This window comes from Pyxicephalus adspersus, chromosome 12 (genome assembly GCF_032062135.1).
Source record: "Pyxicephalus adspersus chromosome 12, UCB_Pads_2.0, whole genome shotgun sequence".
In the NCBI taxonomy this organism is placed as follows: Eukaryota; Metazoa; Chordata; class Amphibia; order Anura; family Pyxicephalidae; genus Pyxicephalus; species Pyxicephalus adspersus.
The window spans coordinates 41,484,568-41,511,234 of NC_092869.1; the positions used below are offsets into that span (position 1 = coordinate 41,484,568).

At 39.9% G+C, this 26,667-nt stretch overlaps 1 protein-coding gene across 9 annotated transcripts in view; it reads left to right on the forward strand.

Moving 5' to 3' along the window:
- EML1 (EMAP like 1) overlaps positions 1–20,046 on the forward strand; it is a 90,001-nt gene extending 69,955 nt beyond the window's left edge. For all 9 annotated transcript variants that reach the window (XM_072428586.1, XM_072428582.1, XM_072428584.1 and 6 more), the window contains 16 exons: positions 194–343; positions 2,501–2,570; positions 5,136–5,246; positions 5,813–5,908; positions 6,691–6,825; positions 8,188–8,287; positions 9,599–9,750; positions 10,004–10,129; positions 10,570–10,701; positions 10,804–10,871; positions 11,989–12,077; positions 12,998–13,095; positions 13,315–13,402; positions 14,505–14,600; positions 14,967–15,097; positions 15,453–20,046. In XM_072428586.1, coding sequence (XP_072284687.1) covers positions 194–343; positions 2,501–2,570; positions 5,136–5,246; positions 5,813–5,908; positions 6,691–6,825; positions 8,188–8,287; positions 9,599–9,750; positions 10,004–10,129; positions 10,570–10,701; positions 10,804–10,871; positions 11,989–12,077; positions 12,998–13,095; positions 13,315–13,402; positions 14,505–14,600; positions 14,967–15,097; positions 15,453–15,578 — 1,768 coding nt within the window. In that variant the 3' untranslated portion in view covers positions 15,579–20,046. The remainder of the gene's footprint in view (positions 1–193; positions 344–2,500; positions 2,571–5,135; positions 5,247–5,812; positions 5,909–6,690; positions 6,826–8,187; positions 8,288–9,598; positions 9,751–10,003; positions 10,130–10,569; positions 10,702–10,803; positions 10,872–11,988; positions 12,078–12,997; positions 13,096–13,314; positions 13,403–14,504; positions 14,601–14,966; positions 15,098–15,452) is intronic.
- Positions 20,047–26,667: the final 6,621 nt, after the last annotated feature.

Here is a 26,667-nt window from a genome sequence, read left to right on the forward strand (position 1 = left end):
TTCATGAGATGAGCACTGTTAATACTGCTTGCCTCTTCTCCGCGTTAGCATGAACAGGCAAATTCAGCCAGACGAGGGGTTTCTGTTTCACATATGCTTAGCCCTGCCGGTGAATGTGTGGCCACCATTCTTAAAAACCTTAATGTATTTTTAAAAAATTTCTGTGACACATACAACTTAACTAGTATTCCAGCTATGGCTATCGAGGGCGAGACTGCCGCAGCAATTTGTACCTACTACCCACTGGAGAAACCGTCTATTTTATAGCTTCTGTTGTTGTGTTGTATAATGTAGAAGAACAACTGCAACGACATTACACCGGTCACAATGATGACGTCAAGTGGTGAGTCCATGAAACTTACTAATATACTTGAATAATACTTTAATATGGAATATGGTTTTACACCAGAAATGTGTGTGTGTATTATTAATCTATCTTAAGTTATTATTTAGCCCAAACAGACACAATAACACAAGAGGAGGAGAGGTCCCTGCCCAGTAGAGCTTACAATCTAAGATTGAATATATGTTATGTATGTATATTTTTTTAAATTTAAAGAAAAAGTAAACGTAAAACAAAAAAAATCACACCTTCGAACCCGTAGAGCAGTCAATCCATGGGTGGTTTCTGCCATCGCATCCTGCGTCGTCCTGGTATCTGTCTTCAGGCCAGTGCAGAAGGAACACCAGGCGCCGCCATCTTTTCCCCTCTTCTTCCTATGTCACCCGACACAGGCGGGAGATCAGGTGACGTAAGATTGGGAAAAAAACTTCTTACTGCGTATGCGTGAGATCGGCAATTTTTTTTTTCTTTTGTTGAAAGGGCTCCTTCTGCGCATGCCCTAACATGCGCGGAGCAGCCAAGAGCCTCCTGGGATGCGTGACATTGGTATCCCGGGAGGCTCTGCGCTCCCATTCATTCTTGATCGGCTAGGCAATCAAGAATTAAGGGGGGGTTAAAAAAAAAAAAAAGGTGTTGCACTTAAAAATAACAAACAGAATTTTTAGTTTAAAATAAAGGGTTGTCTACCGTATTATGTAAAGTGAAAATTCTGAGTTTAGACACGCTTTAAATAGCAGGCCAGCAATTCTAAAAAGTAAAAAATCAGCTCTTATAGTTACTCACTCTGGCACAATTTCCTGCAGATCTGCAATTCACACAACTCCTGGCTTGAATTTACCCAGCGTTGATTTTTTACTTTTTACAATTGCTGCCTTTTGATACCTGATGTCTTTCAACCCACTTATTCTGAGTGCGGGGCATGATGGGGTTGCCCCATGGGGTGCTACATCACAGCAGTTTGCACTCGCAGCACAATAATGCAGTGAATTGCACTGCCAGTATTATGTGAAGCACCATTGAAGACCATTTTGTGCCAGAGAATAGATAGAGGACCCTGCATGTTACATGATTGGCCTGAAAACATCTGTAAATGGTAAGTATAATAAACAGGTACATGCTTGCTTAGAGATTATTATAAATATAATCAACTTTTGAAGTCCAGACACCTATAAGAAATTTTGCCAACAGATTCCTTGGACTTTATAACAGTCTTTCTGTTTATATCCTCCTCCTCCTGTGTCTGTCTGTCATTTGTAATCCCTATTTAATGTCCAGCGCTGCGTAATATGTTTGCGCTATATAAATACTGTTTATTAGAGGAGACACGATGGCTTAGAGGTTAGCACTCTGGCCTTTGCAGCGCTGGATCTAAGGTTTGAATCTTGACCAGAACACTTTCTGCAAGGAGTTTGCAGGTTCTCCCTGTGTTTGCGTGGGTTTCCTCCCACAATCAAATAAAATAATAACATGCAGTTTGGTGAATTGGCTTCCCCAAAAAAATTGACTGTAGACTGTATTAAAGACATATGACTATGGTAGGGACATTAGATTGTGGGACAGCTAGTGACTAGGGACTTTGTGCAGCGCTGTGTAATATGTCAGCGCTCTCTATATAAGTACTGTGTAATATTATCATATAGATGGTAAAGCTGGCCAGTCATAGTAAAAAACAAAATATCCAACCCCCCCCCCATCATACATTAGAACTAGACCACTGTTGTGTGCAAGCAGCGTTCTTTGCTGCAGTCTAATCAGAGCACTCCCATCTGGAAAAGCTCATTGCAGATGACAGCAGCATTTAATGTGCAATATTTTAATATCACCTGTTTTATGGGAAAAAAAAGTCTTTTTTCCTGCACATAACATCTAAAAATACAACACACATTTCCATGCTGCGAGTTGCCATCCTCAGCAGTGGTGCACAGCGTGTCCACCATCATAGACAAGCGGACATTCCCATGGTGGGAAACAGTTAACACTGCTTTATGCAACTGACATGAAAGTGCACCCTGCTTAGCAGATGCTTGTCAGACAGTGAGTCATCCTGGCTTGTTCTGCAGAGCTGCTCTGTTTCTACAGACTCTTAGAAGTGTGTGTTAATTATTAAAAGCCTTGGCAAAGTCTGCATAAGTTTTATTTTTTTCTTTTCTCTTATAGCCTTGCAGTCCATCCTGATAAAATTACTATAGCAACAGGCCAGGTTGCAGGGACATCCAAGGATGGTAAAGTAAGTAATTCCCTTTCTGTTACAAGGTACAAAGTGAGATCAGCCCTCCCTGGTGTCATTCCAGACTATAAAAGCCATTCTCATCTTTGTGCAGTTTTGTTTTCTATTGAGTGTGGGGATTGACTGATTCTGCAGAAGCCTTGTATTCAAAAAGGAGCCTTGGGGATGACTGCTTGCAAGTGTGCTGCTGAATAAAATGTTATGGGTGTATAGGAGAAAACATTTAGGCTTGCACTGAAAATGAATTTTTTTTCATACTTTGCATACCTTCCATATTTTTATTTAAATACATTGATTGTCTTACAAAACATTTTTAAAGTTTTAACATGAGAAATTTGTATATGACAAATGGTCATAGCCCTGGGTGAATGGCTAATTACACAGTATTAGGCTAGGTACACAGCTAAATACATATTTGCGCTCCCTTGCCTGCCAAAAATTGTATTTCTGTTTAAACAGTCCTGAGATTTTTACCAAAGCAAGGAGACCTAATTTTTCTCTGCTGCAGTTAAATAGCACATGCAGGTCTTGTCCCTCCCCAATCGTGATTGGACGAAAAAAGGGGAAGCAGCAGACTGATGAGTTTATTTTGCTTTCACTTTCTACTTTTTTTCTCTTCTGTCAGCATGATGGTTCTTAGCATATAAGCCTTGCAGCACAACTATTTAGCTTCTCTCTGTCTGGCAGGCCAATTTATATTCACTAAACATTATTGATTGGATACCTCTGGCATGGAAAAGTTCTTGCCTAAACCAACCTGATGTGCTGGTGAAAAAAAAAAATGTGCCCCCAATCTAACGCCGTAGTCTTCACCTAGCAAACCCTCGCTTAGCCTCGGGTGACTGGCTGCAACTCCCAGCATACAGTTGTCCCAGGACTAATTACGCAAGGGATGGCATCTGGGGGATGGGCTTGCAGAGAACCAGGGCCCCACAGATTAAGCAGTACAGGAACTACTTGGCAAAGCCGGAGTACAAAGCCAAAGTCATACACAGGTGATCAGTCCACCAATCGAGGTATAAGGGTGTGGGCACAAGCAGAGTCGGGGTCACGGGCAGAGGTCGGTCCAGGCTGCAGGTAAACAATGGGTCAGGGAACAGGCAATGGCCAGCAACAGTAATCACAGGAGAACCTCTCCAGTACAGATTAGCCCAGCTAAACGCTACAAAAGGCACTGGAACCTATGCAGAGAGGCTATAGGGACCCAGCAGGCAATGGCAGCCTGGGATTGATCAAGAACCATTCTTCAGCTCAGTACAACTCCAAATTCCCCTTCGGCTGTGCAGGCTCAGTGCAGGGGATGCCGAGAAGGAGTATGGTATCTTTATGGTATCTGTATTTACAGAACAGCGGGCATCCTTACAGGGCAACCACTATAAAGGCTTTTGGCTCCATAATTTACTGTCATTAAATAACAAAAAAAATATATACACTGATTTCATATTTTTTAGAATCTTTTTGATTGCGATTCCCAGGCTGCAGTTACAGTTTTGTTGCTCCCTTGTCTGTATGCACATTTTTATTTTGTAGTTATTTGGCTCCCTCTAGAGTCAAGTTGTTGAACTTTCATAAATGTTGCTAGCTACAGATTATAATGATTTATGTAAATATTACACATGTTGCATTTAAAATAAAAAGCTAGCTGAAACATAATATTAAATTTGGCTTTGTAGAGGAACTCTGGCTAGCTATTTTTTTCCATTGAAGTGATGAGAGTAGTAAAGCTACATTCACACGTCCAACAGTTCTCGACCGATAATTGGCTCAGGGCCGATATCGGGCCAGAAACTGGCGTGTGTACAGCGCCAGTTGTTCATCGTCCGAATGACCGCCCTGGCGGATCCACAGACGATGAGTGACTAATGATCCTAGAAAGGAAAGGAGAGAGCGCGCAGCAGGGTGCTGCATGGTCGCTCCCCCCCTCCCCTCTGCATAGAGCAGAACGGTGCTGTACGTACAGCACTCGTTCATGCATCATGCAATAATAGTTGTTGGAAAGGATTGTTAAAGATCTTTTCCAACAACTATTATTGCACGTGTGTATGCGGCTTTATGGCTTCATCTCGCTCATCTTGTTGAACGCAATAAATTACACATATGGATGTTCTTTGAAAACCAGGACCTACATGGGAGCACTGTTACCAGCATATCAAAGCTGGAACACTATACACTCCCATATTACAATTCACCTCTGTGAATCACATACTGAGTAGGGGGTGGATACAGACATCGGTTTTGGGGTGTCAGGTTCTGCATTGCACATTAGCTTGCATTCGTTACAGTGTTCGTTATTATATTTAGTAATCTTGGCAGCTCCTTTACACCTAATTTTGCCTTATAACCTGAACGCTATAAAACAAGTGAAGCAGCACCTGGTATAGATTTATATTCTGTATGAACCTTTTGGCCGGTGCATTATCCTGCTAATATAAAACAATATGCATAAAATGTTTTATCTAAGTGTGAAATACAATACACATAGATCAGTCCTAAACTATTCCATGATGCTTTGTTTCTATAAGTTGAATGTGATCAGGGTGAGTGATTATCTTTTGTTTTTTACAGCAATTACCGCCACATGTCCGTGTTTGGGATTCTGTGACTCTCAATACATTACATGTCATCGGCATGGGTTTCTTTGATCGAGCCGTCACATGCGTGGCTTTCTCCAAATCTGTAAGTACTAAAAAGGACTGGATTTTTGGTTATGTCTGTTGCTTTGAAGGCTGTCATTTTCAGAGCTGGGTGGGGCCAATATTTGCGACAGGATTTCTAATACAATGAAAGGTTTGAAACCATGGAAGCTCCTGCAAAAAATGTAGAGCTAAAACTTTGATTGCAGTGTTATTGGCCCTGTCTAGTCCTTCTGTGGATACCCCCTTGTGAAGTATCATTGGGAGAAGGGATGGGAAGTAGTTTAGTGTTATCACACTTGTCTTGGGGTGACAATGCTGCTTCTCCAAAAATGTAGCAAGTAAGTGTTTTCACCCCAGGACAAGAAATAAGGTATTGGTAGAACCACCAGTTTAAAATTAGAGGAAAACCCTTATGAATGAAAATATTGCAACCACCACATTTAGGGGCAGATCAGCTGCAATATATTACATTTTTGTTTTAGGATTTAGGTGCACTTTACCTGTATGGTCATCTCTACACCTTCACTGATAGGGTGCTCTGTCTTTTTATAACTATCCTTTTCTTTGGCCCCCAGCTGATTTTGGATCTTTTGCTTCTTTGTTTAGAACGGAGGAGGAAACCTGTGCGCAGTGGATGACTCCAACGACCACGTGCTTTCCATGTGGGACTGGCAGAAGGAGGAGAAGTTGGCAGATGTAAAGGTAACAGGTGTACAGCATGTTATCTCATTATCTTTGAAAGCAAGCCTTATCATTATTCTACACCAAATGTGCAATTTGAGGCCTGTGCTTTGGTGTTAAAGCTAAATTACACTCATTTGCACTAATAAGGAAACCTAAAACCATGGGTTTGGGGGAAGGGGATTGCAATTAATCTATTTTTCCTATTTGTATATTTTTCTACTGTGAAAATATCTAACAATTACAGTATTAAACGAATACATTTTAAGTAGTAATGGTATCATTGTTGACATATGAGCAGGAATTATTCTGTTGGTGAGAAAGAGAACTGCCAACCACCCAAAGTCAAAACTTTAAACCTTGGAAGAGGCTTGGCTTTGCTCTTTTCTCCATGGGACATGATGCAAGGGAACATTAATCTATATTTTGTAAATACCAAGAGGTTTAAAGTAAACCGCAGCAACTCAAACTGAGCATATGACAACTAAAAAAGCAATACTTCAAATGAAAACCACATGTCAAAGTTATCGGTAGATCCACAAATATAGACAGCTTTTATTGTAGTCAAGCTATGTTAACTTCTTGTTGGCCCTTTGAAGTTATTTGTGGCTTTATTACTAAAAGGGAACCTGTGGTTTACATTGAACGCAGCCCTACCTATATTATTTTCTTTTTAGTATTATACTCTGTTTGAGTTGCTCTGGTCTTTGATGGGTTTATTTTATGTTTTTATGTGTATTGATTTTTAAAACCATATGTTTTGTAAATCCAGTTTTATTTTAGCTGTTCTCTTTTATTTTCAGTGTTCAAATGAAGCTGTGTTTGTAGCCGACTTCCATCCAACAGATACAAACATCATTGTGACCTGCGGAAAATCACATCTTTATTTCTGGACCCTAGAAGGAAGTGCTTTGATTAAGAAGCAAGGATTGTTTGAGGTACAATGGCATAATTCACTCACTCAAGAAAACTGACCATATCAGTGGTCACTTTAGTGCCATTTTTTAGTTTTATTATTACCATTTTTTAGTTTATAAATTCTTGTTTTTAAATATTTTTACAGTATAAAGCATAGGGAACGTGTTGGTTTTCCAAATTGAGTCATATTAGCATATAGAGCATGCTATGGCTTAGGGGATCCTTTGGGTACACCATAGATACTTTCCATTATTATTTCATTGTTATGAAAATATAAAAAGGTAAGGATTGAAAGTTTCTAATTAAGGCTACGTACACAAGTCAGATGATTCTCGTCTGATAATCGTCTCAGAGTTGATATCGGACGAGAATCTGGCGTGTGTACAGGGATTGTTGTCCGGACGACTGTCCTGGCGGATCCATGGATGACGGACCAGGAACAATCGTAATAAAAGTGAAGGGGAGAGAGCGCAGAGGAGTGCCGTTCCATCGTTCTCCCCTCTTCGCTCGTTCATGCATTGTTCAGTGTTTTGTTGTTGGTAAGGATTGTGAAAGATCCTTTCCAACTACTATTATTGCATGTGTGTATGTAGCCTAACTAGGGATGGAAGTAGCGAGGGATGAATATACAAAACCAAACCCCCTTCCACAATGTCAACAGAATAGAACAGAGCCAAACATCACAGTCCATTTAGAAAAGCAACAAATTAGTGATAAAATAAATAAGACACTAATTTTCCTCAGTCAGGGATACATGACACCCTTTCCAGATAACTACGCCAAGGTTAACATACTAATTATTAATTTTTGGCTTCCTCTGCAGCTCATGGAAAGGAAAGGAACGGGGCTTCCCAATGTGACAGTGCTTGGGCCTGGCAGCAAATTTTCTGCCCCCAACACTGTCACTTAGGGTAGAATGGCAGAGATATAATTTAGGGTCTGATACAAAAACTTAATCAGCGCTTAGTCTCCTTCAGAGGGGAAGCTGTGAGGCAGCATGGTTGGAAACGGTGAGTATTCCTTGCATGGAGGTGGGCGATCAGGAAACAGTGCCATTTTGAATAACATGTAAGGTATCTCTTTTAAAGAAAACCGAAATGGGTTCTGGTAATGTTAGGCTTTAGGAGATTTGTTTAATTATGCGTATAGTATTTAAAAACTAAAACTTTTATTACGGTGTGTATCTTGGACAGTCAGTTTGAAAAGCATTTTGGGCTTTTTGATGAGCTAAATGACTCAGAGGAGGAACATAACCCCTTGTAATCTTTCAAGCTAGGAAAAGACCATTGTAACTAAATCTGTTATACCCAGGTTACTGTATTATATCAATCAACAATGTATACCAATGATCATCTGAAGGATGTGTTTTGATTCTCATGCAGAAACAAGAAAAACCAAAGTTTGTGTTGTGCGTCACATTTTCTGAAAATGGGGACACCATTACAGGAGACTCCAGTGGGAACCTTCTGGTTTGGGGAAAAGGTAAAAACTCTTTCATTTTGTAATCCCAAAAAAGTGAGAGATTGATTAAAAAAAGTCAATATCTGAAGTTAAAGTATTATTAATATTACCTAGTATTATATAGTCCATAGTAATGTCAGTACCACAAAGGGGGTCACCATCTAATGTCCTTACCACAGCCATATGTCATAACCACAGTCTAAGGTCAATTTGGGAGTAAACTGTCAATGTGGAATGCGGGAAGAAACCCACACATACAAGGGGAGAACTTGCAAATTCCATGCAGATTGTGCCATGGCCAAGATTTGAACCTGGGACCTAGCGCTGCAAAGACCAAAGTGCTAATTTCTGAGCCACTGTACCACTGTTTATTCACATTTTTAAGATAATTACATTTTTATTTATCCTACCCTAAGGCTACATACACACATCAGATGATTATTGTCCGATAATCACCTCAGGGCTGGTATCGGACAAGGCGTGTGTACAGCGCTCGCTGTTCACGGATCCGTCCTGGCGGACCCATAAATGAGGAACGATCGTAAGGAAGTCAGGGTTCTCCCCAGGCACTTTTAGCTGGGCGCACCACCCGGCACTTTTCAGTAACCCACCTGGCTGTTTTTAGGTGGTTACCAAAGAGTTTGGTCACAATACAGGGGCTGCCACCCACCTAAAATTTCTTCCCACCCGGCTTAAAAAAATTTCTGGGTTGAACACTGGAAGTGAAGACATGAAAGCGCAGTGGGGTGTCGCTCCATCGTTCGCCCCCTCTATAGAGCAGAATGGCTCTGTTTGTACAGAGCTTGATCATGCATCTTTCAGTCTTTTGTCGTTGGAAAGAATCGTGAAGGATCACACAAGGGGGGATATGGAGTGGTGGGAAGTAGTGAGGGTTTAAGTGACAGAAGAAGACAACAACATCAGTTTTCCCGGTTACATTCTGTGTTCTACAAATTAGCACCTTCTGATGTAATGGAGATGAGAAGTAGAGGACAGGTTAGTAGTACAAGCAGGTGGAAAAGAAAATGCAGCCACACGTCTAAGGACTGCTACTCTGCAATCTATTGCATTTTTGTTCTTGGGTTTAGATATCTTTTAATCCCTTTCAGCGAAGGTTTCAGGCAGTCCCAGGCTCTCATTATCACACAGCAGGATTTTCCAACTTGTTAGAAACTCTCTCCTCCGGCAGATCTGATGATTTCCTCTGCAAGGGAAAGGATCAAAGTATGGCTCTGTATCCGCTGTCAGCTTCAGCTAAGGATCTTCAGTGTTAATTATGCTGATAATGCATAGAAATGATGAATAATGAAGATTTTTTTTATATTCATTTAGGTAGCAATAGGATCAGCCATGCTGTCCAGGGAGCCCATGAGGGTGGAATATTTGCACTGTGCATGCAGAGAGACGGCACGCTGGTGTCTGGAGGAAAGGACCGGAAACTGATATCCTGGGATGGGAACTATCAGAAATTAAGTGTAGTTGAGGTGAGAATATATACGTTTAAGTGGGGATTAAACAAAACTAGAACTTTTTTAAATTTTCTTTAATTTTTTTTAAAAAAGCATTGATGTAGTATTTATTTGTTAAGATTAAAACTTTGATGCAAATAATTTAGCATATATAATTAGATTAGCTCCAAAAAACACTTCTCCTGTCCTATAAGTAATGTGAAGAAAAGTTGGGACGTCATTTGTTGGCCGTTACTAATTATTTTGACATTCTTTTTTAATCCATAAGATTCCAGAACAGTTTGGACCTGTACGTACGGTGGCAGAAGGAAAAGGGGACATTGTGTTAATTGGTACCACTAGAAACTTTGTTCTTCAAGGTACCTTATCTGGAGACTTCACCACCATTACCCAGGTAGGCTGAGTTCTGTTACACATTATTTATAATGTTATATTTGTGGTAATGCAGGTGTCATGAAGGGAAAAGGTGCTTTAATAAAAAAAAAAAAAATAAATGTACAAAAAGTATCCAAATAGAAACGGAATATCCACCTGCTACATTGTACTGGGCACTTTATATAGAGCTTTTAAAAACTAAAGGGTTATTCCACCCAAAAGTGATTTGTCTTAAATACTTATTTGAGATCCCTCTGCCATGATTTCCGGCTCTGTTCCTGTTCACTTGGGATGTTTGCATGTTCCCACTTTTTTCATATTACGGTCTTCATTCAAATTAGCTAGTAAAAAAGAATTAGTTGCATATACACAGCCCTTTATGACCACAGCATCTGTTTCTGCTCCTCCGTACTCCTTTTCACTCAGTCCATGTAAAATTGTGAACGTTGTGTTGTTCAGGGTCATACAGATGAACTGTGGGGGCTGGCTGAACATTCCCAGAAGTCTCAGTTCCTGACCTGTGGCCATGACAAGCAGATAATATTGTGGGATGCAACAAGCCATCGGCCAGTCTGGAACAAAATTATTGAGGTAAGTAGCTATTTGTCAATGGGATGAGCAAAGGGAAATCAAGGTTTTATGTGATTCAGGTGATTGGAGTAACAGAACTCATTGGAAAATGTTCTCTTTTAGGACCCAGCCCAGTCTGCCGGCTTTCATCCAAACGGTTCTGTTGTAGCAATTGGGACTCTTACAGGGAGGTAAGTACATTAACAAGGATGAAGTACATATAACTAAACTTACCAAAGTATGTGCATTTCTGCAAGTCAGGTTAATTCTTTTTCCAATGACTGGGAAGGTGACACAGCCACAAATGTGCGACAGAATATAGTAGTTTCCCCAGTTTAGCAGGGATGGCTGCCACCAATGTGTGGAAAACTAGTACTATACTAATACACTAAAAAGTAAAACAGTATAAATGCATTACAAAAGTCTTGTGTTGCAATATGTATGGATAGAGAAACAAATATCACTCCCTAGTGGTCATTATGTGGCATATTGGTTTGCATTCAGAGTTCCTAGTACTACTGCAGAAGTATGGCAACCTGTTAATGGAGGGTTAAGGTGTTAACTTTTTCTATACATGCTTTTGTGTGTGGTAAAGTTTTAAAAGCTTGTTATTCTATACACATAGTATATACCCAAGCAGAATATCTCTTGATATTTCCTGATATTACCAAATGTTTGTGGATACTTGATATCGCACCCACCATATGGCAGGAAGCATCTGAACGCCCTCTAAGTGGAGTTCTGGTGTTTCCAGTGAATGGTGCTATTAATAATACATCATACAAAGATGTTTTAGATAATTGTGTGCCTTCATTTATTTGAGTATTTAAGTTTGAGAAAGGTTCTAATGTTCCTGCATGGCTCTATGGCTCTAAGTGTCCCTATATACAAAGTCAGAGTTTGATATGGAGTGTCCTGCACAGAGCCCTCAACCCTTTGGGATGAGTTGGAGACTCAAGATGAATATCTGAACAATTCTAGTGACTGTACTAGGACTTATTTCAGTAATTCTTTCAGCAAAGCTGGCTGGCACTATAGACCTACATATAGAAACCTAAAGGAGACTCTATAAATCTATAAATGTAATAGTCATGAAAATGGTTTGCACATTACCAATACCATTTAGACAAAGGTTGCAGTACACACCTGCTGACATTACAATGAAGTTTCTCTTTTAATAATTTTTTAATCAATCATTCACTAGGATTAGTTTATTGTTCTGTGTTCTGTGTAATATGTGCAGTGATGAGTGTTATGTACACATCATTGGTTCAGTCTCTTATCTGATTGGGGATCTTACGTTGACAGGTGGTTTGTATTGGATACGGAGACCAAAGATCTGGTCACGGTACATACAGATGGCAACGAGCAGCTTTCAGTCATGTGCTATTCACCAGGTCGGTATCGCTTTCATCCCGTCCTCTGTACGATTTCAAACATTGACAGCAAGCAGCATGTGCTTATGGTATCAGCTCCCAATAAAGCTGACTTCAATGAAAATCTAGCCAAAATAAAAAAATAAAAGGTTTTAGAATTGAAGTGCCACTCATACAAACATATGCATCATACATACAACTTATTCATATGCTGAAAGAGCTTGGGGCCATTTTAAGCTCCCAGCACACAAACCCCTTCTGCTGATATATGCTATGCACGCACTGTGCAACTTTTTAACAGATTACATGTTCAGTGCGATAAAAATCAAATTCATTTTCAGTGGATTTTAAGCAAATACTTGAGTACAAGTCAGTAGCAATCTATGGCTTTCTAGTTTTTTACCTAGTGGTACAAAGTAAGGGTGGGGGGGCAGCATTGCAATTGATTTTGAAGGAGATTTCTTCTAATGTATGTTCAATATTGAATAGTTCCCTGATTGATTTTCAATCAGGGAGATATTGTTCCTTTACCAGATCTAGCATCTAATAGGTTTTGCTTAGCCTAAACCACCATTGATAATTTATAATTATACTCTGCATGCTCTGCTTGACAAATAAGCAGTAGTTAGGTCTATACATCAGTTCTAAAATGTATCTGTAACCAAAACTTTTTATTTTGGATATGTTAATGGGAGGATTAGAAGCCCTGTCAGGTTGTTATGGCTGCCCAGTTCCCTCCGATGAGGGTCATCTGCTCTGTTTGTCCGATGACCATTGTCACCCAGTCAGGAAGTGGGAAATCCTAAAAAACTTGATGTAGCACAGAGCCTCTCCAAAATAAATAAAAATATTTTTTTACCCCTTGAGCAGTCTGTCACAATTCTCTTCTTTTTCGCTGACTAATTTCTGGAACCGGCTTCTTTTTCTGTCTCTCTAAATAGATGGAAATTTCCTTGCAATCGGTTCCCATGACAACTGCATCTATATTTATGCCGTTAACGAGAATGGAAGAAAATACAGTCGGATTGGTAAATGCATGGTGAGTTTTAAAGACACAGAGGAAACTTGCCGCTTAGACTGGAGTTTAACTCCTAGATTGTAAGCTCTTCGGGGCAGGGTCCTCCCCTCCTCCTAAGTCACTTTCTGTGTCTGTCTATCATTTGCAACCTCTATTTAATGTACAGCGCTGCATAATATGTTGGCACTATATAAATACTGGTTATTAATAAAAACTTGTCTTTTTTTTATTCCCTCCCAGGGTCACTCCAGTTTTATCACTCACCTGGACTGGTCTGTGAATTCCCAGTATATGATGTCCAATTCTGGTGATTACGAAATATTATACTGTGAGTATGTAAAAAAATATATTTGGTAATTTTGCAACAAAGGTCCATCACTATTGAATAACTTAAGTTTTAAAGGTGCAAGCCTTGGGGGGACCCATTAAGTTTATTTTTTATGAACCATTTTGAAAAAAGCCACCGATGCTATAAAAATTAATTATAACTAAATTAGCCAGAAAAGAGCAGCATTTAAAGTCATACTGGGCAGTCAGCTCTCTCCTCCCGCTTGTCCCAGTGGAAGACCCTCCGTTGTCTTCTCATAAATTGCAGGATTGCTGGTCCTGTGTTGTGTGTGATGAAATCTGAAAGCTAAACGAGCGGCAAATAGAGCTAATGCTGGGTACACACGTTCAATATTGGTTACTGGAAGCGATCTTTGGTGATCATTTACTGTGACAAAGGAGTGACACTTGAATGAATGTGTGTACAGCGCTGTTCACAGCTGTACACATGGCAGATTCTCGCCCGAGATGAGCCTGACCATTTGTAATCATTTCACGTGTGTATATAGCCTAACTCAGTGGTCACCAACCTTTTCCTGACCCACGGACCACTAAATTTACCAGCTCCAGACTGCACATGCGTGGGGAGCCAGGTGTCACTCAAAGGGGAAGTAACTTCCCCCAAAGTGATGCCATGATGCCAGAACCTGCCCTGATCCATATGGGGAGACATGGTCCACGGCTCTGGCCAGTAGGCGCTCCTGACCCCACTCGGGGGCGCACCGGCCAGAGCTGCGGACCACAGGTTGGCGACCGCTGGATTAAATTTAGGAGACCGGTCTTGCAGCTGGAAGGAAGCCTACAGGAGCAGGTAATATGGTAAGTATTGCTTATTCTTGTCCCTCTATATTTATTAAGCATTTAGCCCAAGCATTGATGGTGTATTCCTAACGTTTTGCATCCGTAGCTGGCCAACATAGTACAAAACTTTAATACTAGCATTCCCTTTTAATACAAGCGTGGGTCCGGTGTTGCTCTAGGATTGACAGTCAGCCCTCCATTACCAACAACCAGTCTGCTTATACTGTAATTGCCTTTTAAATTGCAGAGGGTTGCATAGGTTGGCACAGAAGGTATACAACATGTGTTGCTTTTCCTTCCAGGGATTCCTACAGCCTGTAAGCAAGTGGTCAGTGTGGAAACAACTCGAGATATTGAATGGGCTACTTACACCTGCACTCTGGGATTCCAGGTTTTTGGTAAGCCATTGTTCTGCTCTCATAAACTGGCTTTTGAATAACAGTTCCAGGAAAATAATTTTGTGATTTGAATCACAATTGAAGTTAATCACTGCTTTCTACAAATGTGTACTCTATGGTGGGTTAAACAATATCTATGATTGTGTATATATATCCCAAAACATTGCCAATACAAGAAGATACACAGTATGTTTTTTAGCTTGCATGCATATACATCTATTCAAAAAAATATCACAACATACAGACAGCACAACCACTTAGCCTTGTTTATTGATCTGAGAATATTTGTAGTGCACTTAACCAGCTGTACCCTTGTACAGTCATAACCTGACCCAATATTGATCCCTGTTTTTTTTCCTCCCGCAGGGGTGTGGCCTGATGGTTTAGATGGAACGGACCTCAATGCTATCTGCAGATCTAGGAATCAGAAGCTCTTAGCTACGGGAGATGATTTTGGAGAAGTTCATCTCTTTTCATATCCTTGTTCGCAGTTCCGGGTAAGCCAAAACATTTTGTCTGTAATTGTGGTCCAAGGTGAAACTGTAATTAAAATTTACACTTGACATATTTCAGTATAGCATAACTAACATAACAAGTGCTTACCGTTTTTTAAGTTTGAAGTCTGTATTTCCTATAGGTTTGTATTGGTAGTAGATTATGCAGAATTTAAGGGGGATTTCAAATCAAGTCCTGCCCCCACTGTTGCACACAAGCAGCCAGTTTTTCAGTGTTTGGGTTGTGGGAGGAAACTGGACCACATATAGGAAGCTAACGTGATCCAGAGACCCAATTAGGAATTTGACTAGGAATTACCCTTGGCATCACTAAACTGACCTTTTTTTTTTATCTTAGGCCTCCAGCCATGCTTATGGTGGACACAGCAGCCATGTCACTAATGTGACCTTTTTATATGAGGACAGCCACCTTATCTCCACTGGTGGAAAGGACATGAGTATCATGCAGTGGCGCCTACTTTAATGCCTCTAGCAACCCTGGAGACTGCTTCAGAAGAAGATCTACACCGCCGCTTGCCTTCTCGAGTATAATGTGGGCTGTTTCTTCAAGAGTGTCGGAGACCTCTTAATAAAGAACTCAGGAACCCAACACCCCCTTCACTGGTCACCTGACCTCCAGAATCACCTATTTGCTTTCTAAAAAGGGCAGTCTATACCAGTAATGCCCTATAGGGTGGCCATAAAAAAAAAAAAAAAAAAAAAAAAAAAAAAAAAAAAAAAAGGGTATGGTTAATTTTTTTTTTTTTATCCAGTAACAGCATTTATAAAGCTGGATCAGAGAATGGAATGAAGAGGTAAAAATGTTGCTGGATGTTACCACTGCTGACAGTCTTAGTGCTTACAGATTTGCGTGGCTGTAAGAGTACCCGGCATTAATTTATTAGAGTTTATTAAATTAGAGTTGCATCTCAAAAAAAAAAAAACACCAATCTACCTACAGTTTAGTCAGGAATAACGCTAAAAACATTTTTTTTTGTTTCTTTTACTGATAAGCAAAATTATAAAAATTGTGCCCCACTGGGGGTGTCGGGTCATATCTTGGAACCCCCAAAACCTTGGTGGTTGGCTCACCACTGGTGTATAGTTACATGGCGTATACAGCATAACCTGACACGCATTGCACCATAACTCGATAAGCTTGAAGGTCTTATATCCAGAAGTCACGTTCAGCGTCTATAACGTACTGTAAGTTTGTGTTATGACAAGCCTTTCATGAAATCATAATCTCACCTCGTGTACTTATTGTTTCACCTTAGACAGTATTCAAACCAGAATGGTAAGATCCATTGGTACGTTGCAACCGCTAACACATTCTAAAAAAACTGTATATGTGAATGTTTTCTAGGTGTTATGTATAAGTTACGGCTCGTAATGTATTCGCTTGTTCTCGGTCATATCCACATTGCAGATCATATTACTATTTGTTCTAAATATCTGGGCATTGTGAATGTTTGATTTCCACAGAATGTATTTCCAAACATTTGTGTGTATCAGTTGGGGAGGGTGTATAACCTGCAATAATGTTTTTTTTTTAATGATCCTTTTTTTTTTTTCGTTTTCACTGGGTGCTAAGGGTAATGGTTAAAGCAGACAAGTCACCTTTAGGCTGGGTTGGACAGGGGCTTTCATTTACCGTGTCTGATAATCCAGCTAATGTACACTGCCTGTCCTAAAATATGTTTACCATGCTTCACATAAGAAGATTAGCTAACATTTTATAGCTCTTATTTGAGGTGTGAATGATGCTATATCAAACCTTCCTTGCAAAGTTTGAGGGTCGAATGCTGACATCTTGACAGATCCCATGCAACACATTTGCAGCAAAAAGGAAGCTTAGATTGTTGTGTCACCATGAATGCAAATCTGACATCACCCCTAGCAGAAGCAGTCATTTTGTGGTGGGACCACTGATCAGCCTATTTATTACTGGAATTTTACAAAGTGCATCTCCTTCACCTTAGGTGCCAGCTCACTGCTTATTGTGGCCAAACGTCAATTAATTTAGCAAGAACCATTCAGACTCCAAGCAGTACAGTACAGCACAGCATTGCTTAACAGCAACTGAACAAACTGACGCATTTTGCTCCCAATGGAACCAAATTAGGGATTATGCTCAGCTTGGAGTGAAACGCATCTAAAGTGGGACATTCAATTGGTGTTATACAAATAAAGCTGTTGCTGATTTTGTTTTTTTAGGTGCAAGCTTTGGTCTAAGATCAAGTGTACAGCTGTTGACATTCAGAGTCCTTCCCTGTTCCTTTTTTGGGTCAGTGGTGCCTTAAGTATCATTGCAAGAATTTTTGTCAGGTGCCCTTTAAGTGGACTAATTGGTATCAAAGTCTCTGTTGCTCTGTGAAGAAGGCACCTTGTTGTCTGACTTTGTAATTGAAGTTGCTGGGAAGGTGTTGGGATTATTGAACTTTATAGGGAATGAGAAACGCATTGATGGTAAGGAGATTTAAAGTGAGAGTAAAGTGTAGCAGTCACGTCAGGAAATTATCCGAACAACTCTCCTCCTTGTAAGGCGATACAGCAAAGTTGTGTTTCATGTCAAGTGTGCTCTTGGGGATACCTCCAGAGAAAACAAAACCAAAGCCTTTTTTTGGAAGAAAATGCACCCTGTAGGTTGCACAACATAAAATGAAGGTTTTGTCTTGAAGCGTCAGTAGTGTTAAGAGCAGATTTGCTTTGTTGGGCAGCAAGCTTCCATCCAGTCCATTTCCCCACATCTAACCTATTCTGGATTAGAACACTTAATAATAGCTTGTTACATTCAGTACCGGAGTCTGCAGCACATAAAATATTAAAAGGTTCATGTAGTACAGTTATAGTAATATACAAGGAAAATTATAGTTTTGTTTTCACATCAGCTTTAAGGAACCCAGGGAATCCACTGACAGCTGCTGTACACTTGCAAGATCCAAATCTACATCTGTATTGGACTGTCAAGTAGAGGAGCTGTTTTTTCCTTTAAGATGTTGGTGATGTTAGAAAAACTGGCTCAATTATCACAACAATCTGTACGACCGAGTCAGTTATAGGGGCCCTAACAGAAAATTTGTAATAAATTGTGACATGCCCTAAGCAGGAATTGTGATTGGTCACTTTAGTTTCAACTAAGTAGCAGGGAGACACAATCAGTCCAACCAATTAGGATATATCTCTTAAAAGGTCTGTCCATGGCTGTAGAAATGATCTTTCCTAATTTTGGACCTTTGGGTAGGTTATGACTTCCTTATTGGGTTATTTTTTTTTGGTAAGTAGAGTGCCAGGCTTTCTTCTTTTTTGGTTAATGGCCAGTTGAACCCACCAGTATGATCAGTGTAAACCAGGAAAGCACACCACCTGCTAATGGTGAGAATCTGAACCAGGGCTGCACTGGCACAAGGCAAACATGCCACCGCTCTGTCTTTCTCTTGTGACTGACTGCTAACTGGTTTTGTATATTTCCCTGCAACGTTGGATTCCCAGCTTCCCTGGTTTTTGCATTTTGCATTCCCAGCTTCACTTACTTCAGCCATTAATATTAATTACTATTAGTACTAATTAGTATTACCAGTCTTACTTCCCCTGGTAAACTTTAATATATTATGGAATGCAGCAGAAGAAATAAGACTGTGCTAGTATTGCAGTAAAGGGAACCAATGGGTATTAGATTCGGGTTATCTCACGGCCAGGGAATCAAAAATAGTCATTCAGCTTCCCAGGATCTGATCAGAAGTGATCTTCAATGGCATTATGGCTAAGTTGCTACAGGTTAAGGCACAGCACTGTTTTTTTCCACTTATAAAATTAAGCCCTATTATGAATTCTGTTATGTACTTTAGTAAAAGTCCTGCAGATGTCAGCTGCTTAGTAACTTTAAAATACATTGTTTTAATGAAGGCGTGTATTTAAAATATAGCTAAGTGCCTTTCATGTATTACTATTCCAATATGTTTTGCTCAACGGCACTTTGATAATATTAAAAGCTTTGAATAAATTATTGCAATAATCTGATGAAGGAATAATGCTTCTAAAGGGTTGGTCAGCTCTTGATTTCCTATTGGCTAACAGGAAAGCTACGTACACACGTTAATGGTCGTTCAATAAATAAACGTTTGCAAAGAATAACTTATCATACCATGATTCTTTACATACAGCAATGCCGCCATACAGATCGTCACATCTGTACACACAATAGAGCATGGCAGGCCATAGTCAAACAGAATCCATCAGTATAGCTCATTGGTTGCACCCCAGAATCGTCATGAAACTTCATATTTTAATGCAATATTGAACAAAAACTCATATGTCATTAATAGTTCTTTTTGAATGACCATTTTCTAATTTGTTTGCATTGCTTAAGACACTGTGGTTCCTGACTCCGCACACATTCTGCTTTCAAAAGGGGAAAAAAAACCTGTTGTATCCTCTGATAGTAATATATTAGGTGGGAAGAGTTGGGAACCCAGAAATGCGATATCATTGCAGTGCTTGATTCAGTGTACTTGCTTTCAGCCAAAACTAAAAAATCAGGATTGGGTTGACTGACCCTTTAATTGCAAGAATGTTACTTTAATTCTTGTACTCTTATCACTGATACTGTACCGAGCTTTCACTGTAAGCTTTTACCGAACATATTGAAGGGTAAAGCCAGGCTTTACGAGTTTCTTTTTATTTCTGTGAGATCTTGTATATTTGTATTTTAAAGGTTCTACACGAGTGTGTAAAGTCTTTTTAAATGTAACAATAAGTTTGCATGGAAGGGAACCTGAACACAGATTTTTGCCTGGAGTCCTATCAACTTCCGCGCTGGGGACTTAGTCGCTTTTTACATATAATAGGGGAGATTGTATTTAACGATTTCTTGCATCTGATTGTTAAAAAAAAGGCTTGAATGCATTGTTTACATTTGGAAATATGGAAAATAAAAAAAACAAAAAAGCTAATAGTTTGATATGAAATGAGTGTTTTTTTAATGGTAAATCAATATATGAACTGAAAGGTAGAATTACAAGTTTGCAATTCAAGTTCTTTTTTTCAAATTGTTCTTTCTTTGTCTGTAATTGAAGACCTGTCATCACGGGAGCGACCTGTCAAAAAGAGCCGATGTAAGTAACTCAAGGACAAAAGAATGTAATATGCTGCAGCATACTTGTCCTTAGATGTGGTGGCTGCATTTGTTTTCATTTTACAGGTAAAGAATATCATACATTAGAACATATGCAACAAGTACAGAATACAGCGGCCGTGTTACTTCCTGTGAATCGCAATATTATCGGCCTCCCAAGATATCTTTGATACACAAGATATCTTCTATTTTTACTTTATATAAAAGGGTTGTGTACTCTTTTATGTAAAGTGAAAAATTTTGATTTCAAGATGTTTACCATGCAATGGGAATTAAAGGAAATCAGGAAAGCAACCCGGTGTGATAACCTTGTCTCTGCCATAAATACAGTGGAGGTAATGTTGTTGCCCTAGGACTGGATGGTTATCACTCGTAGTATTACTAAGTAAAGTTTTTCTCCTGAGCTCTAAGGCTATATTCAGACTGGCAGTGAGGTTGGGGTGCAGTTACTGCTTCCTCATACTAGTGAACCTTGGGGAAGATGCTAAATGTACATTTACCCACAATAGAAAAGGAATAGTGATGGCAGTGGGCTGTGCAGTACCGCTCACTGCCACTAGTTGTCAAAGGCGCTAGGTGTTGGGTGCCATGTGGGATCTCCTGAACCCCCTGCACCTTAACCTTGACTAGCTGGGCCAGAATTGCATATCCCTCGCACATGCTCATTGTTCATTTAGTTTGTCCACAGAGGCATTAGTGGCTCTAATAAAGATAATGAGCAGACAGGTGAGAATGTTTTATTACAGAAATAACAATGTTTCTTTAAAAAAATGCTTTTATAAGGTTCATTTTAAAGCACAGTCCCCATTTAAGTATAGCAGGCAGATTTATTAGACCATTCTTTGCAATTCTCTTCCTATTGCAGTCAGATTTCAATTTATTTCCCCATCACAAAATATGAAAAGAGTGAATGTTGTTGCTATGGGCAATCCATCCGCTGCACCCATCAAACACTTATTAAACAGAAGGTGCGGATGACTTACCCTGTGGTACCTCTATAACGTCTCTGCTTCATGTAACGGAAGCAATAATAAAAGCGGTAAAGGCGACTACCTAATTGCATTTTGTCTATAGAAAAAAAATTCCTTCCTGGCTGCATGAATTCCAATCAGATTAATACCCTGGATTAGTCACTACAATAATGCCATCTGCTATTTATAGCTTCTGAAGCCGTACTTGATATGAAAAGTGTTGGAGCTTAAAGGGTCAGCCTAACCAGAGCTAATGTTTAAATGTTTGGTAGATGCTGAAGGGTTATCTTTGCCTTCCAGATTTTCCTTTTTAATATGTCTGCCCCACAGACTTTCCTTTTATTAAATTTTCCCCGCAGCATCCCTTTTATTAAATCTGCCCTGCAGACTTTCCTTCAGTCTTGCACAGTTGTATCGGCTCCTCTTTTGCAGAGATTACTTACTTACTTACTGAGGTTACTTACTGCACACTGGGAGCTTTTCATAATATGCATAGGAAGCTGCAGCAAGACAGAGCCCTTCTTATTTCCTGGCTGGAGGTCATCCAGCACCATCTAGCCCTTCCCACCCCTTTTATTTGTTAGATTTCAATCATGGAGACTCGGCATGTAGACATTACCTAAAGTCTGCTTACAAATATAGTCTGTCTACGAATGCCCACTCCTTCACACTGACATCCACCCATAAGGGTGATTTTATATTTGCCCAACTTCTCCCAGGAGCTGGCCCACCATTTGGCTAAAGAGCTAAAACACAGGAAGCACAACCTGTGAACTAATGATAAGTTGTGTAGCCACATATCCATCAGAGTGCCCATGCTGTCCCATATCAACTCTGAAAGTGCCTACAATGGGCATGGTGTTTCAGAATCAGACCAAGAAGGTGGCCAGGTCTGGTGAGTCACATCATGGATGGCCGGGTGCATTAGCAGGATTCATCATGAAACCAGAGGCAGTGTGACTTTAGGATCTGCTGCTAATGTCATGGTGCCAGGTACTACAGGACAGGGTCTTGTCGAATCCATACCCACATGGGTTAGCGCTGTTGTGGTGGCACAAGAGGGACCTACACAATAATGTTTGGGCTTTGCACAATTGATTGGCTCCTGATTTTACTTTTTCGTCCCTTCATCAGAGCTTTGGCATAGAACACTGGCATACAAATTCCCGATAATAAGTATTTAACCAAATCCATTTGTGATATGTTAAGGAAGACAGCCACAAAAATATGTCCAATATTTTATTAGAGTTCAGCTTAAACATGTTTTAGAAGTGTTTATCTGTAATTGTCAGACTCGGCACAAAGATCCCATCCACATCTATGCATTCATGCGTTTTGCCAAAATTCCATTTATTTCATGTGGCCGATTTCACATCTTTGTGTGTTAAGGAAACATTGGAGCCGGAGGGATTATGAGTGCAGTAACGCTGGCTGAAAAGCCTAAAAATAGCTCAAAATGTAAAATTAAAAAGCACCTGTGACTACACGCATAGAACAGGGAACAAAAGGTGTCATTTCTGATTCATATCCCGTGATAGTCCCAACAGGTCATGTGTTTAGAATCTCCTCTTCACAGGTGAGTTTATCTGTCAGCAGCTGTTCTCACTGAGCAAAATCAGAAAACCTGACCTGCTGGAGCAGAGAGTTTAGATGTATCAGCTGCAATCCTCATAAACTCCCAGGTAAGATGTGATTTCAAATATCTCCAAACCTTACCTGAATGTCCAATGTTCTCCATCTCTGAGGGTCGCAGTTTCCCACTATCTTTCCAACCATTCATGCCATAATGTTGTGCACTGCAATGCACCTTTGTTTTCTCAACACACACAATGGTTGGTCTTGTACGCGTTTGCAGTGCAGGACAACATACCACACTAAGGTTTTGTTCAAACTGGTGGCAGGAACAGAAGTTCCTGGATAGCTCATGGTGATTATCACCTTGCCAGCTCCTTGACCACCCCAACCGGCATTTCAACATTTTGGAGCCAGCGGTCCTGAACTGCTCACCACAATTCCCATTCATTATATATCGGAGACGCTACATGCAGAAGTTCAACCATAGGCCACCCATCTGAACTATAGCCATAGCGCATTCATTTGTGCATTTTAAGAAAGGTGCGCCATAGTGCAGTCAATGCATCAGAATGAACATCAATAGTGTGCCTTGTGGTAACACGCTTTTTTTTGGTGAGAATGAACTATAAATCTTCCCCCTTTTTCACTACAGCTATCTGTCAGCTGAATGCACAAAAAAGTGGACAGGAGCAAGGGACATCACATGGGCAGTAAGGTGGCTCAGTGGTTAGCACTCTGCCCTTTGCAGCGCTAGATTCCATGTTTCAATCTCGGCCAGGGCACTATCTGCATGGAGTTTGCAGCTTCTCCTCATGTCTGTGTGGGTTTCCTCCGGGTACTCCAGTTTCCTCCCACATCCCAAAAACATGCAGTTAGGTTAATTGGCTTCCCCCAAAAATTGACCTTAGACTGTGATAATGATAAATGACTATGGTAGGGATATTAGATTGTCAGCTCCTTTGAGGGACAGCTAGTGACATGACTATGGACTTTGTACAGCGCTGCATAATATGATGGCGCTATATAAATACTGGCTGAAATGCTTTAGTAAGCGGTGGTTATGTAATTGAGATTCTCTTGCTACATGTCACAAAAGATCATCTGTTCTTGAAGTGGAACTAAACCAAAGAAAAACTAAAAGTCACCAGGAGACTGAGGTTTATGCGACAAAAAACATGCAAAGTCTCTTTTGCCAAAAAATATTTTCCTTGGCTTCTGGTGACTTTTTTTTTTTTTGCCTACACTGCACCCCACATGCACCATTCACGGTTGCAAATAGAACCAGATGCAAGCGTAGGAGTTTAATCATTGGTGGCCATCCAATGCCTGAAGAGGATTGCCACGGACCCAGAAGAGCCAGGTTATGATGGTGGCTTTGGGGTATATATTATGTGTATGTGACGGGTTCAGGCATGTACAAAAAGTTAGGTATGTTACTCATATACCAATATAATCTTCAAGCTGCCAAAACAGAACCTCATCCGAAATTAAATTTAAAGCAACTATGTACCCACACTAATGAAAAATTTGTTCCACCGTACCCACTGTGCAAATGCAAAAAAATAAAAAGATTTGATCCACAAAATAAAACCCCAGCTCTATATCGGTATAAGGGGCCCTGGACCCCTGAGCAGTGCACTCCTGCTCACTTGTAGACCATGGATTGCAATATTTGCTGGTGAGGGAATTACAGATCTATTTCTTGTCATTATGAGATAAACCAAATAATAAAATCTCAATGCAATATATTTTTCAAAGTTGTTTTTTATCTTTAAAAATCTGTAGCTATCAATAAAATATTACCTAATGATCCTACCATGATTGGTAAATCTCAGACTTCCTGTTATAGGGTGACAACTCCTAGTTGTTGTGCTGCGTTGTCACCCTGGTATGGATATACTGACATGCATCAGAAAGCCGGACCAGAGCAATGCTATGCAGCCAATGCTGGAGCGACTGAAATCTGCAGCACTGAGATCAAAAAAGGTGAAAACAGCTTTATGGGGAAAATTTGGCAATAATTCATAATTCCAAAGCTTTAGCAATAATAAGTCGTCTAGTTCAGGTTTATTATATAGAATGCGGCTGCCCTGCATGCATATTCAACTCTAGATCCATGCTGCAATTATACAATGTGCACTGTAAATGTCCAATCTGATTTATGAGCTTTTATTGATGATCAATAGCAAACTTGGCAAGACAATTTGATTAGATTGGTTGCATTTTTATGCCTCAGCCTCCCCTTTTACTGGCTGACCCTATGAGGCAGATGACATTGCAAAGCGGCAATGCAGACTGTCGCAGCCTTGTCCCTCTGCTTCCGCAATATGCATTGTGGCAAAGTGGATATGATAAATGATTTGGGATAATAATACTCCACCAAAATAATCCAAAACCAAAGGTGGGTCCACCACTGCACCTCATCGGTGTGATGTCACTGCTGTGCATGAGGTCCATTGCCGCTTTTAAACGAAAGGTTGCACCCACCAAAAATAATATAAAAATTGGTATAACAATTTTCAAGTTGCAAGTGGAGTTTAATGGGTTAATTTACACATTGTCCCCCTCTACCTCATAGTAGCCGCACTCATATGGATTCATCAGTGAAATGATCATCATCTGAGCCAATCTATCATTTTTTTTTTTTGCGGTATTGAAAAATATTACGGTCTGTAATACGGATCATTTTGTAGCTAATCATGTAATAATAATATATATATAAAACATTCCTTTCCAAAGTATCAACCTATAATTGGAGTTTACTTTCCATGTTTCAGATACTTCACTCTTTTGTGTTGCATGCAAAACATGCACAATGTTATACCACTCCTTGGGAACCGCAACCTATTTTATGAGCATTTTGTTGCATTTAATTTGCATTCTATTTATAATGAATGGTTTGCTTTGACGCAACACACCCTAACAGATCACTAAAGCTGAATTATGACCATGTGTTTTGCATGCAGTTTGCATTGACGCGTGTTAAACACACTTTAGTTAATGTGTGTTGGCATCATTTTTTTTTTTGTTGCAGCAATGTGCATTTTGTGCAATGCGCAGACACCAAAAAACCTCAATTTCTTTACCATAAAGTGTGTTGCATTGTTCACCCAGTATACATCAGTGCAGCATAGGGGTGTCTACTGGAAATAATGAAATTTAGCTTATTTTTCCATTAAGCAATGGATCTGGTGTGAATGGGTCCTGAATTGTTTATTGCAATACAAAACAATGCACAGACAGGAACTGCTGTTGTAGGGAAATAAAAATATTGCCCATTGTATTGCATTGAAAGACCATTTAAATGGAATAATGTGCCCTAACATAATGCATTTTCACATGCACTGCAATAAAGCACCCTTTAGTTATGAATAGGTAGACCGTGCATCCTAACACAAGGAAAAGTGCACCTTCAGCATTGATAGTAATGCACCACAATCAGAGGTATATGTGCATTTGCAATCTATTTTAAATACAACACAAACACATAGTAGTATACATTAACACCTATTGTGGTAATGAATGTGAAAATGCGCATTACTGCAGTAAACAAGTTTGCAGCCAGCTAGATTATACATATTAATAATTAAAGGATACTTGTAGTCTATTGTATCTTAGAGTCTTGAGAACAGATAGCCAGCACTGTAATGATTTCATCTCTGTGTTAAATATAGATATGCTGATTGGCCACTAGTTGGAGCTCTCAGTGGCTCTGTGTGATCACTTTGTCTCTCTTCTAATAAGTCCAAATATAAAATATCAGCCACTCATTTATCAGTATGCTGACCCATAGACTTGCACTGTGAGCTGTAAGGCATAGGCATTGGGCAGCACTGCCAACGAGGAAGTAGAATATTGCAATAGCAGCAACTTAAAGCACGGTATTGTAGATC